General features: G+C 49.2%; 1 protein-coding gene across 6 annotated transcripts in view; it reads left to right on the top strand.

Moving 5' to 3' along the window:
* The window catches only part of PALLD (palladin, cytoskeletal associated protein), a 357,303-nt gene that overhangs the window by 146,497 nt on the left and 197,280 nt on the right, over window positions 1–13,526 (top strand). For all 6 annotated transcript variants that reach the window (XM_074993049.1, XM_074993048.1, XM_074993047.1 and 3 more), the window contains one exon: window positions 5,475–5,653. In XM_074993049.1, the coding sequence (XP_074849150.1) occupies window positions 5,475–5,653 (179 nt within the window). The remainder of the gene's footprint in view (window positions 1–5,474; window positions 5,654–13,526) is intronic.

The following is a 13,526-nucleotide window of genomic DNA, read 5'->3' as shown; positions in this document are numbered from 1 at the left end:
AGAGGTGGTGAGGTAGAGTAGTTAGTGTGCACACATACATGCCATTTCTGCTAAAACTGGCAGAGCACAACTAAAGAGAAGAGCATGGTGGTGCTCAGAGCAGGAAGTGAGACTGTGGCTGGCAGTGCAACTTACTGCCAAGGGCAAATAGAGGCTACATCTACACTACAGTGCTCCGTGGCCAGAAGTTACCGTCAGAAGGTCTCTTCCAGCAAAACTTGTGTTGACAGATCATGTACACACACAAAAGTGGATAAAAAGTGCAATCGGCTCCATTGACAGAGCAGCCAGACTGTCCAGCCATTCTCTTGACAGAACGGCCATACAGAAGCTCAGCAAACAGAGCTGCCTGGTGAAAAGGAAGCCCTGTCTGTCGACACTCATCCATGGAGCCTCTATACAGCTTTTTTGTCAACAGAAAACTGTCAACAGAGGCATTATACCTGGATGCAGAGAAGCACGATGCTGCCAGAGGCTGTGCTGGGTTTTGTCAACAGTCTGTCGACAAAGCACTTTTTGCACGTAGATGCTCTGCCGACTTTTTTTTTTTTTTTCCCCCCCCCCCAGCAAAAGCCCAGTATTGTCGAAAAAACCCTCTCATCTATACATAGACAGAGAGGCAGCTGAGTTGCATCCCTTCCTCACCAGCTGGTTGCTGCAATTACCTGCTTGAACAGGTGTCTGACTAGTCTACCTGGAGTCAAGGGAGTCAGCTGGGGCAATGGGGAGGTGGGGTGGAAATGGAGCCTGAGGAGCTGGAGGTGGGGTAGTGAGTCCAGGGAGGCAGCAGGGCCCAGGGATGATGGGATGAGGAGAGGAGCCCTGGAAGGCACTGGGGGCCAGCACAAGCCAGCAGTGAATTGGGAGGTAGCAGAGGCCAGGAATGATAAGGGGGAGTTTGGGAAGGTGGGGGCCAAGGCACCGTCTTCCCTAAGCCTGATCATGGCATGGCCAGCCCTTAAAAATAGATGACCACCCAGTGTGCCATGGTCAGAGGGGTTCAAGAGGGTGTTGCAGGAAAAGGCCTTGGCAGTCACTTTGAAGATGACTGTGAATGTCATGGTGAGAGGGGAGTCTGCCATTTCCCTCTTCTCCTCAGGAGTTACCAGTCACCTGTGTAATGGACAAAAGGAGAAAATGCCTATCTAACTAGTGCAACCTCACATTGGAATTTTCCCACAAGTTTCATATGACTGTTCTTCTCTGACCATTCAGGACTCTCATGTACCTGAAAGGCAAAACGAGAGCACCTTATTTACCTTTCCTCTTCTAGTCTTCAGGGTGCCTTGAGTATGAATTCTCTCCTCTGAACTTTCCATACTAAGCTCCCATAGGGATGATCATCAACAGATTACACCTTTTACACTCTGGAACTACTACAAGTTTAACTTCTCTAACCCAGCACTCTCGGGACCTGACTGGTGCCAGACGGGAGAATTTGCTGGACTATGGGAGGTCAACATTTTCTAGCACATTAACAACACTTCCACTGCTTATTGGGCTCTTAGAAGACATTTAGGCTGCATCTGTACTTGCAAGTTCTTTCAAAAGATTTTTTTGAAAGAAGAGGCTCATTTGAAAGATCCTGCGGCACATCTAAGCATGAAAAGCATTATTTCCAAAGTAAATGGAAAGAACATGGCACTTCTTTTGAAAGCACTCTTCCACTCCTGTTTCAGGCAGTGTGTCTTCTTTCTAGAGCATCTTTCATAAGAAAATGTGTTGATGCTCCTCAGGCTCCTTCTTTCGAAAGAGCAGTCCTCAGGCCACCTGATTTTTTTTTTTTCCAATCCCTGGCCCATTCTTTCAAAAGAGCAGGGGCTGTGTGGATGCTCCCTTTTGAAAGAGCAGATCACTCTTTTGATCCGCTTTTTAGTGTGTGGATGTACTCTTTCGAAAGAAGTGTTTTCAGAAGTGATCTTCCAAAACAGCTTCTTTTTAAAGATCTCTGTAGTGTAGATATAGGGATAAATTACAGGAAAATAACAACACAGAACACCAAGCCAGGACTGGTGGCTATAATCAAACGTGATGGAACCACAGGAAACTTGGCCACCCCCAGGGTAAGTGGTCGTCCAGCTAACTAAAGTTGTGCTGGATCACAGATGTTGCCAGATGAAAGAGATCTGTATGAGAAAGTTTCTTGTACCAGCCTTGTCTGAAGTTAATGAAAAATATTATTAGGTTTTTAACAGTGCAGGTAATTTATAATAAAGTAATACAAAGGGAGCACTGACCCTTTGTATACTGTTGTAACTGAAACCAATATATTTCAAAACGTTGAAAAGCAGTCCTGCCAAGATGGCAGGGGAATGGACTCGGTGACCATTGTATTCCATTGGTATTCCATTGTTTAATAGTTCAATTAAAACTGCAATTAATTATGCTTAGTTGGGTTAGTTAACTATGCTACTGAGTTGTAATCAATCAACAATCTTAACTTTAAACATAAACTTCTTCATTAATTACGTGTACGTTTTAATGCTTCAACCAGCTTTATGTGACACAAAACACTTTTTTTCATGTGTGAGGAGGGTTAAGGGATCTATTACTTATGTGCTACTTCACGTGAGCTGAACTGTCACCTAACAAGTTCATCGCAAGAAAGCAAACATGTCAGTGAGGAATTCATTCTGAAGACTTAATTTTTACCCCTCCCCTGAGGAATTCACAATAAATATCCTGAATTTCCTGTAACCAAATTGACTTGAAAATGTAATCAAATAAATACATGTAGTGAGTGTAAACATCATTTCCCTCACCCTCTGCATTTCATGAAACAACATTCTCTAGATTGCAACAGCAAACTGAAATGAGGGGATGAATTGTTCATGAGACAGTGACGACTGCAATCCAAGATCAGGCCTGTTCATCAAGGATCACGTTTAAGATAGTGGAAATAATTTTGCATTGAACTGCTTACTAACATGGATTGATCTTCTGGCTTCAACTTCTGAAATGAGACAGTGTCTGAGGTGGCAGGTTAGGAATCATGTCCCCCCCGCCCCAGGGATGGGTAATGGATGGTGACTCCCAATCTCAACTAGACATCACAGAATACATAACAAGATTTACTTGCAGTAACTCCCACTGAGGTTGCTAGCCACATAAATCTTTCTCACATCATGGAAAGGAAATAAAACTGACTCTCCTTTTTGAAAAGAGAAAAATAAAAGCAAACCTCACCAGATAAATCTCTCTGGTACCAACTGTGTTAGCGGGCATTTTTATGACCACAGAAATCATAGTACCATAAATATTTGTGATTAAAGAACTTGGGTGACAATAGAGACTTACTTGAAGTCTAAATCTGCACAAGGCTAAAACTGGACCTTGTCTGAGAAAATAATTAGGCTATGACCCAAGCCTTGGCCTTGAAAGATATTTCCAGAGAAAAAGAAAAGGAAATGGAAAGAAGAAAAGGGTTTCTCATTGGGTTTCTGATTCCCCATATTATAGGGCCTTAGTTATAGTTATCAGTCCAGAAATTCTAGGTCAGTATTTCCTTCCTCTATGTTACCAAACACTTTATCTTTAGAAAAAGGTTACCAAAACCTAGGGCTCTGGTAGATGTAGTAATTTGAAGTTCCTCATGAAGAATAAATGGGTGGTGGACCTGGGGGTTGGGGACAGAAATGTTGTTAATGGCAGCTGAACTGGCTGGATAAATTTGTCCCCAGATCACATAAGTGTAAAACTAGGACAAATGGGGCTATTGAGCAAACAAAAGGAAGTTTATTTGTTCCTTGCAGATGTGATAGTCTCCCTCTCTCTCTCTCTCTTTGTAGAGCTTTGGGCACAATAGGACACACACAAGGAGCTTGTTAGTCTTCAGTTACAAAACAGAATGGTATAGGATTTTAGTTCCATTATCAACATTTTCTAGCCTTGAGAAATATTGTGTCTATTCTTTATCTGCACAGGGGTCTTGTGTGCACAGTTCTCATTAGTGTTTAATGGATTTACACATGAGATAACTCCCATTGATACTGAGCAGAGAAGGCACCATTTTTATTCTAGTGTATAAAACAAAAATGAACATTATCATTCAGATGTAATATTTTTAGAAGCAAATTATCCAAGTATGTTACTGTTTTGCTAATCTTAAGTGAAACGGAAACCAAACTGATTTTATTCTACCTATTTGGCTAGAGTGAAATAGAATTTGTATAGGCTTCTGACTTTTATTTGACATGTGTAGCACTGCATGAAGCATTACAAGCTATTCTTTAAAAGGAATGGAAGATAGTTTAATCTTGGATTACATATTTTTAAGTTTAGGAAGAGCAACCGATATGGTTCTAATGCTATAAAAACAAAAAGAAGTCAACAGAACAAAAAATTTCAGATTTAAGTAATTAATGGAAGGTTAGAATTGCAGAAAAACACTGAGTAGTGGTTAAGAACTAAGACAACAATCTTGTCAAAGGGGTTTTGAACCTTTTGTTGGTTTGAATTAGGAAATGCCATACATTTTTCTCTTTTTAATTGAAGTAAATCAGACTTTCAATGCATTTGTGTATCTGTATAGTGGGGGTGGGGAAATTCTATGTGTAAGAAGGAAAGTTAGGAGGGAGAGGGTGCATGCACTCCTATTGAGAAACAAATCACTTTGGAGCCCACTATATCACGCTTAAGGATGATTAGGAAAAGAATAAGGCTGTTGAGCAAATTTTATCATTTTGTCTCAGAATTGGAATGTCTACGATCATATGCTAGTAGTAACCTTAACATTAATGATGTGAAGGCATAAGACATTGCTTTGCTATGTTGATGACAAATTTGAGAATAAAAATTTTCTACGTGGAAGATTTGTAATGAACGCAAAGGAATTTGCTTGCATCTCTCTGCTGCTTTAGACTGTTAGTACAAGAAATTAAATTGTAGTCTAATTTCAAAGTGTTTTGTACAATGTATCAGTGCTACCAGAAGAGAAGTTTGATAGTTTGAAAGTATGTATGTTTATTAAACATTCTTTGGTATCTCACTGCCGCACCGAGAAACACAACTTGCTAATAGAAGGTGTTTCTCAGTAGGTAACACTGTGTTTTCCTTAATGTATGGTAGACCCGTGACTTACATGTAGGTTGCATTTCTGGGCAACCATGCATAAGTCAGATTTCATGTTTGTTGGGACCAGGTGTGGGAGGGCCCTGCCGCCTTCAGGTCCTCTGGTCCTGGTTGTGCCTGCTTGCCTGCTCCTGTGAGTGGCAGGGAGCCCAGAGCCAGGTGCAGCAGTTCTGGTTACTTTCCCAGCTCCCTTAAGCTGCCGCCTGCTTCCTGTCTCCCTGCCACTCACCATTTTGACTCGCGTTATTGTAATAAACTCATTGCTGAAATTTTGTAAGTTGGGGGTCTACGGTGTATAGCTGTTTAGAGTTTGCAATAATTTTTCATTCTATTTTGTTAGTGGTAGATACAGATCAACACTTTTTCTCTTTTGTGTTCTGTCTGTCTTCGTATGTGAACTGCAGATGGTTCTGTGAAGGGAAGGAGTTGCAGAATTCCCCTGATATTCAGATCCACTGTGAAAGTGGAGGACTCCATTCACTAGTCATAGCAGAAGCCTTTGAGGACGATACTGGACGTTACACTTGTCTGGCATCAAATTCTGTTGGCTCTGATAGTACCTCAGCAGAAGTATTCATTGAAGGTAAGAAAAAGGGTAAAATGACAATACTTAGGCTCCTAATGCTGAGCTCGGCAATACCTAAAAACCTTTACAAATCTGGGCCTAAATCTCTTTTTCAAAATTCCTTTTAAAAATGCAGCTGACCTTAAATACTGCACATTGTTTTGTTTATGATTTTGTTGCTTCAGGATTTTTGGCTGAGACAAGCAAGGCCTTACACTCAACTCAGTTGCATTTCTGGGTTTCTAAAAGTTCAGGGAATGTTCTGGACATCTCTGTGGAGAGCCATATTAATTTTGATAGATAGAAATTACTAAACTGAAAGGGGAAACTGGAGACACACAGCCACTCTGGCATCTGCCTAGCAGATCCAAGGCCTTTAGTACTTTATAAATCATATATAAACCAGTTGATGACACCCATTAACAGCTTCTGGCGTAATTGTGGCAGCTCAGGTCTGCACATCCTCCTAATAAAGTTTAAAAATATTGAAACTCTGAATGAGAGATCTTCCAGACACAAATTTAAATGTGTATAATGGGTGGCGCCCACAAATGCTGGTGTTGTGGGAGGATAGTTGATTGATGCTGTTGGGAAGAGGGAGAAAATGCCTGGGCAAAGGGACGGGGAAAGAATGGAGGAATCTGGAATGTGGGTGTGTACACAGATCCCCTGGGGTTTACTGGGAATCTCTGAAATAGAAGGGGATGGAAAGATGCCATGTAGGGTGCTTGGAGTTTGGTGTAACAAAAGGAGCACCTGTCTAGAAAAGCAACAACTTGTTGTGATCCTCTATGTGGGATTGTATTAGTGTGAAAGCCGTTTTGACCCTGTAAGCTTTTTGAAGTGTCATGGTACAAATTGAGACTCCAATACTCAAACAGAATAAATTTGGGTAACTACCTTCAGTTGTAAAATGTCTCACTTGTTTGCAAAGTTGAGGCTTTAATTTCTAATAGACTGCGCTGAAATTTAAAATCTGATAGTCACTAATGAGTTCAGGGAGAATCTGGCCTGCATGCTTCAGTCATTTGCTCCTCTAAAACTTTTGAGTGAAATTAAAATACAAGCATTCCCAGAGCCAAATACCAATAATTCTTTTCCTCTTTCTTTTAATTCAAGATTACTTATAGCTCAAGTACCATATTAACTGACTGAAGTTAAAGTATTGTGGAAAGCTATTCAAAGGAGTTGCTAATTAAGGCATATTTGAAGCCATTGTTCCGTTAATTTAATTTTTTTCCTGTGAGCAACTCCTTTTCTTTCAATCATTTTTTGCAGAATTTCTTTCTTTTGCGGGGGGGGCGGAATCAGTTCATAAATGCAATTTGTTAAATTTGATCCATTACCCATTAAATGTATAAAAATAGATGGGTTTAGTAAACACTTGGAATGGATATGTGTGGATCTCAGCACATTAGAAGGATCAGCTTTTGACCAACAACCCCTGCCCCACTTTTCATTAACAACCACCAACTAAACTGTGAAGTGCAATTTAATATTAGTACTATTGTTTTATTGTTGGATAAGCATTTGTATTTTCAATATTCTGTACTTAAACACAAAGGGAAATTTCATTACGAAGAATTTTTTCCACTAGATATAGAACCTTTATTCTTCATTGAGATCCATTATCGTGCTTTTGTACATTCATGTCCTGTAATGTATCATTCCTCAGATACTATTTTCTCTCTAAAGCCCATCTCACCAAGACTACTTTCTCTTTCATTCATGGGTAGTCATGAGAAACTTTCATATTAACTCAATTTTAGGGTTGGCCGCCATGATTATAAAACTCACTGCAGCATCAGGGGTTCCAGAATGATTTTTATGGTGGGGGTGCTAAGATCTATTAGCCTAACTGGAAACCCTGTGTACACTCATTCCTCACTATATGAGCACAATTGGTTCCAAACTTTCTGCTTGTAGGTGAAAACTTGTAAGAGGGACACTAAATTCCCACTAAAATACATGTAAAAGTCTCTGATTAGATCCAAATGTTTGTAATTTGGCAAAGGAGTGGCAGTATGTGGCACTGCTTTTGAAAGGTAAGTGAACTTTGGGTTTGGGTTGGAGTTGGAGAGGGGTAAAGGCTGGGGGCAGTTTGGCAATGATTGAGAGGGAGGGTTAAAACCTGGTGGCGGTTTGGGTCTGTGGGGCGGGTGGCGGGGGGTTAGGACTGCGGTGGGTTGGGTCCACAGGTAAGGCGGGGCGTTAAGGTGGCGGTGAGTTGGGTCCGTGGGATGGGGGGATGGAGTTCAGGCTGCAGCAGGTTGGATCTGTGAGGCTGGCAGGGTTTCAGGCTGCAGCAGGTTGGGGCCGGGGGGCTGGCGGGAGTGGGGCTTAAGGCTGCAGCAGGTTAAGTCTGCGAGGTCAGCGGGAGGTTGGGTCTGTGGCGGGTTGGGTCTGCGGAGCTGGCAGGGGTTCAGGCTGCGGTGGGTTGGGTCTGTGGGGCCAGCAGGGGTTCAGGTGGGTTGGGTCTGCGGGGTTGAGGGTAAGGCTCGTATTAGCAGGATGGAGTTCACTCACCTAAGCTACGTCTACACGTGAAGCCTACTTCGAAGTAGCTTATTTAGCTGTAGCGACATCGAAATAGGCTATTTTGATGAATAATGTCTACACGTCCTCCAGGGCTGGCAACGTCGATGTTCAACTTCGACGTTGCGCGGTACCACATCGAAATAGGCTCAGCGAGGGAACGTCTACACGCCAAAGTAGCACACATCGAAATAGGGGTGCCACGCACAGCTGCAGACAGGGTCACAGGGCGGACTAGCACTTCCGGGGCAACAGCTAGCCGCTCCCTTAAAGGGCCCCTCCCAGACACACTCAGCCTGCACAGCACGCGGTCTGAAGAGCCATAGGCACGCAGACCTCGGGCGACGCAGTCATGGACCCCCAGCAGCAGCAGCAGCCAGAGGTCCACCCAGCCCTCCTGATGCATGCCATGCGGGAGGCAGCTGAGCACCTCCTTGCCACACCGGAGGAGGAGCGGCCCCCAGGGGAGCAGGGCTCAACCCCCAACCCTGCAGCACCCCGACCCCCCCCCCGCCTCACACGCCGCCGCCTGTGGAGCTACCCCACCAGCACCGACTGGTGGGAGCGGCTGGTGCTTGAGGAGTGGGACGACGACCGCTGGCTCAGGAACTTCAGGATGAGCCGGCAGACATTTATGGAGCTGTGCCAGTGGCTCACCCCCACACTCAGGCACCAGGACACCGCCATGCGGCGTGCCCTCCCAGTAGAGAAACGGGTCGGCATCGCTGTTTGGAAGCTGGCCACTCCAGACAGCTACCGATCCGTGGGCCAGCAGTTTGGCGTCGGCAAGGCCACCGTCGGGGCTGTCCTTATGGAGGTAAGAGGACCCATGGGGGGGGGGGCAGCACGTGGGCCCTGGCAGGGCAGGGCAGGGGAGGGAAGGGCAGGGCTGGGCCACGCACACCCTGCTTACCCCTCATTTGTGCTCTCCCATGTGCTTTCCCTGTAGGTGGTGCGTGCCATCAACGCCATGCTCCTCCACAGGCTCGTGAGGCTGGGGGACCCAGATGCCACCATCGCGGGCTTTGCCACACTGGGCTTCCCCAATGGCTTCGGGGCTCTGGATGGGACTCACATCCCCATCCGTGCCCCGCAACACAGTGGAGGACGGTACATCAACCGGAAGGGCTACCACTCAGTGGTCCTCCAGGCCTTGGTGGACAGCCGGGGCCGTTTCCAGGACGTTTATGTGGGCTGGGCTGGCAGCACCCACGACGCCCGGGTTTTCCGGAACTCGGGCCTGTGCCGCCGGCTGGAGGTGGGGACCTACATCCCCCAGCGGGAGATCCCTGTGGGGCACACCACCATGCCCCTCTGCGTCATCGCAGATGCGGCATACCCCCTCCGGCCCTGGCTCATGCACCCGTACACGGGCCATCTCTCTGCCAGCCGGGAGCGCTTCAACCAGCGCCTGAACCACGCGCGCCAGGTGGTGGAGCGCTCATTTGGCTGCCTAAAGGGCGCTGGAGATGTCTCCTGACCCGCCTGGATGCGGGCCCCAACAACATCCCCCAGATTGTGGGTGCCTGCTGCGCCCTGCACAATTTGGTGGAGAGCAAGGGAGAGGCCTTTTTTCAGGGCTGGGCTGTGGAAGCCGGCAGGGGCGATGTGTAGCCACCCGCTGCCCCCAGTCGCCAGGTGGACCCCGAAGGGACCCAGGTCCAGGAGGCCCTGCGGGCCCACTTCGAGGAGGCCGTGCGGTGAACTCTGCCAGGCCCCCCACTGCGCCCCGCCCCTTCCTCCACAACACTCTTTGCCCCTACGCCCACACCACGGAGCTCCCAACAGCACACCCCCCCACACTTCTCCTGGACAAATAAAAGCACGCACTTGTTGGTAAAATGAAACTGGTTTTCTTTTTTTAACTGGTTTTTGAACTGATAACGACAAAACTATGTACAAGACGTACTAACTAAACAATAACATAAGAGTGAATAATAAAAAAGTTTCCATGTATTTACATGTAACAAAAAAGAGAAAACCAGGGATTGCAAGGACGGGGAGAACTATTTATATGGGGCGGGGGACTGGGCAAACGGGGGGCCCAGATACATAAGTCCAACTATATACGGGGTGGGGCCCACGTCCTGGGCCCCATGCCCCTATAGTCCGGCACTGGGGGTGGGCGGCCGGGAGCCCTGCCTCGGCCGCAGCCCTGTCCAGGGCTGGCTGGGGGCCGGGCGGACCGGAAGATACATCTGGCGAGTCTCAGCTGGCCCCAGGTGTCCCTCAGCGGTCCAGCCCTCGGTGGCGGGGCGACGGCGGACTTCGCAGCGACGAGCGGAGCAGCGGGTGGCGCGGCGGGTGGAGCGGGCAGGGCGGGCACTGTGGCGGCCAGGGCATCACGGGGGGGCCAGGTAGTCCACGAGACGGTTGAATGTCTCCATGTAGGCCCCCCATGCCTCTTGGCACCAGGCCAGCGCCCGCTCCTGCAGGTGGAGGCAGCGTTGCTCCACCCGCAGACGCTGCTCCGCGACCTCCAGCTGCCGGCGATGGATGGCCAGCAGCTGGGGGTCCGTCACCACTGTGTGGTGTTGCGGGGTCTGCCGTCTTGCCTGCTGTGGGGCCGGTCGGTCCTCCGCCAAGGGGCTGGCCTGGAGTGATGGCCCCGGAGGGGATTCCGGGACCACTGAAGCCTCGTCGGCGCTCTCCGGTCCTTCCGATGGTGCAGCTGCAGAACACAGGAGGTGGGGAAGAAGAGTGGAGACAGGCGTTAGTGTGCGCCCCGAGCCGTGGCCCTTGTCCCCCCACCCCTGTGCTGCAGGTTCCCCATCCCCATCCCCGGGAGATGCTGCTGTGATGGATGGGGTTCAGGGGTCCCCCTGCGCGGCACCCCGTCCCCTGGCGGGAGTGACTCTCACTTCACTCAGCAGGGTCTGACAGGAGAGATTTCTTAGGCCACAGATGCCCAGTTTCTCCCAGGAGTGACAGCATAGCAGTCAGAGACAGTCCTTCCAACCCGTCCTGGGGAGAAGACCCCAAGGGGTGCCCCTCTGGGGTGTAGCTTTCCCCCTCCTCAGGCTGGCTGCCTTCCAGCTCTCCCTTCCCCTAGCCTCTACATGCAGCCCCCACCCTGATTCAAAGCCAGCTCGGCTCCTCCCTCCTCTTTGTTCAGGGCAGAGGTGTCACCTGCCAGCTGTAGCCCCAGGATCATCTTTTGCCCCTGGGAGCTATTCAGCTTGTTGCTCATATCTAGCCTGAGTCTCCCTTTTGCACTCCCCCCACTCCATCACATGCTGCTGCTGCTGCTGCTGCGGGGTGTCCCACCCCCTCCTCCCGGGGGACCCTCGAGGTTCCGCTCCCCCCTGCTCCAGGGATGGGCCATGGCACTGTCTTGGGGTGGGGGGGGGCAAGGGCTGATGCACTGCTGTGAGGGACATGGCCCTGCTGTCCTTGGGGCCATGGCCATGTGGCCATGTGGGGGGCCCTGGCCACATATCTATTACCCCCGCCCCTCAACCCCGGGGATGTACACCAGAGGCGGGTACATACTTGTCAGTCCACTCCCACGGTCCAGAGATCCCCGGGGAGTGGACGCCCGACTGCTGCTCCGGGATGGCAGGAGGAGGTTCTGCAGCCCGGACTCTGCAGAGGAGGAGCCCCCCTCCTCCTCCTCCTCCTCCTCCTCCTGCCGCGATGGCCCGGGGGTGGGCTCCAGGGGGGGCCCCCGGGGTGCGGGGCTTACCTCCGGGGTGGACTCTGGCTGCATGGCCTGCTGGGGCTCGTCGGCCGAGGTATCAAGGGTGGCCGGAGGGGAGGAGGTGTGCCCGGGGCCCAGGATGTCCCTGAGCTCCCTGTAAAAGGGGCAAGTAATGGGGGTGGCCCCAGATCGGCTGGGCGCATCCCGGGCCTGGGCGTAACCCTGCCGCAGCTCCTTAACCTTACTCCTGACATGGTCAGGAGTGCGGGCAGGGTGATCCCGGGCGGCCAGGCCCTCGGCCAGCTGAGCGAACGCATGCACGTTCCGCCTCTTGCTCCCCATTACCTGGAGCACCTCCTCCTCACTCCAGAGCCGCAGCAGGTCCCGCAGCTAGGCCTCCGTCCAGGAGGGGCCCCGCTGCCACTTCCCAGCCTGGCTGCCTGCCTGGCTGGCCTGGCTGGCCTGGCTGCTCTGGCTCCCCGTGGGGGGGTCCCCTGGCGGGGCTGCCGGGCAGCCATGGCAGGTGCTGGCCCTGTTCTGGGTGGCTGAGGGACGTGCAGGCTGGCCGCGTGTCTGGGCTGCCGCCTGCACGTTCCCTCAGCTTCCTGCACAGGAAGGGAGGGGGAGGGGACCTTTAAGGGGCCACTCCATGCGGCCACCATTGAGCTGAGGGGCTGGAGAGAGCATCTCTCAACCCTCAACTGATGACCGCTATGGAGGACCCCGCAATTTCGATGTTGCGGGACGTGCAACGACTACACGTTCCCTACTTCGACGTTGAACGTCGAAGTAGGGCGCTATTCCCATCCCCTCATGGGGTTAGCGGCTTCGACGTCTCGCCACCTAACGTCGATGTTAACTTCGAAATAGCGCCCGACACGTGTAGCCGTGACGGGCGCTATTTCGAAGTTAGTGCCGCTACTTCGAAGTAGCGTGCACGTGTAGACACGGCTCTAGTGAACAAAGGTAAGTATATGTGTCCCTCGTTTTTAGAGAGTAACAGAGAGGGAGCCGTGCTCGTCTATATACTATCAAAAAAAAAAAAAAAAAAAAAGCAGTCAAGTAGGACTTAAAAGACTAACAAAATAATTTCTTAGGCGAGCTTTCATGGGACAGACTCACTTCTTCAGACCATGTCCCACGAAAGCTCGCCTAAGAAATTATTTTGTTAGTCTTTAAAGTGCTACTTGACTGCTTTTTTGGTTTAGATAGTACTTGTAAGTCAAGTGCTCGTTTAATGAGGAATGAGTGTATAATGGAAATCAGTTTTAAACCTGAGGGGTGGGGGCTGCAGCACGTGCCTCTCCTCCCCACTCTCACACATCTAGTTCCAGCAGCCATGCTTAGCATTGTTAGACCACTGCCGCTTCCACTAAATTCTCCCCATTCTTTTCTTCTTAAGAACCACAAAAGGAGTCAGGGAGAATAGTTTGTCTAGTCATTGTTTTGTTCACCAATTAGCCCTCATTTCTGACACAGTTTTTTGGTTCATTAATTTCTGGTCCCATACTTTTTCTGGTTTACCAGGCATATCTTAAAACAGTCCTTCCTTGAGTTACATTAGTGGACTTTTTAGTTTGTACTGATGTAGTCTTTCCTTTCTCTTTTGCACCTTTCTTCTTCAATTTGTTGCTTTAGGTTATTGTGAAATTTTATGAACTTACAATCAGTTTTCACAACTCACCTCACAATTAGGGTGAATTTGTAGGCTCAGTT

This window comes from Carettochelys insculpta, chromosome 4 (genome assembly GCF_033958435.1).
Source record: "Carettochelys insculpta isolate YL-2023 chromosome 4, ASM3395843v1, whole genome shotgun sequence".
In the NCBI taxonomy this organism is placed as follows: domain Eukaryota; kingdom Metazoa; phylum Chordata; order Testudines; family Carettochelyidae; genus Carettochelys; species Carettochelys insculpta.
This window is presented reverse-complemented; position numbering and strand designations above follow the sequence as displayed.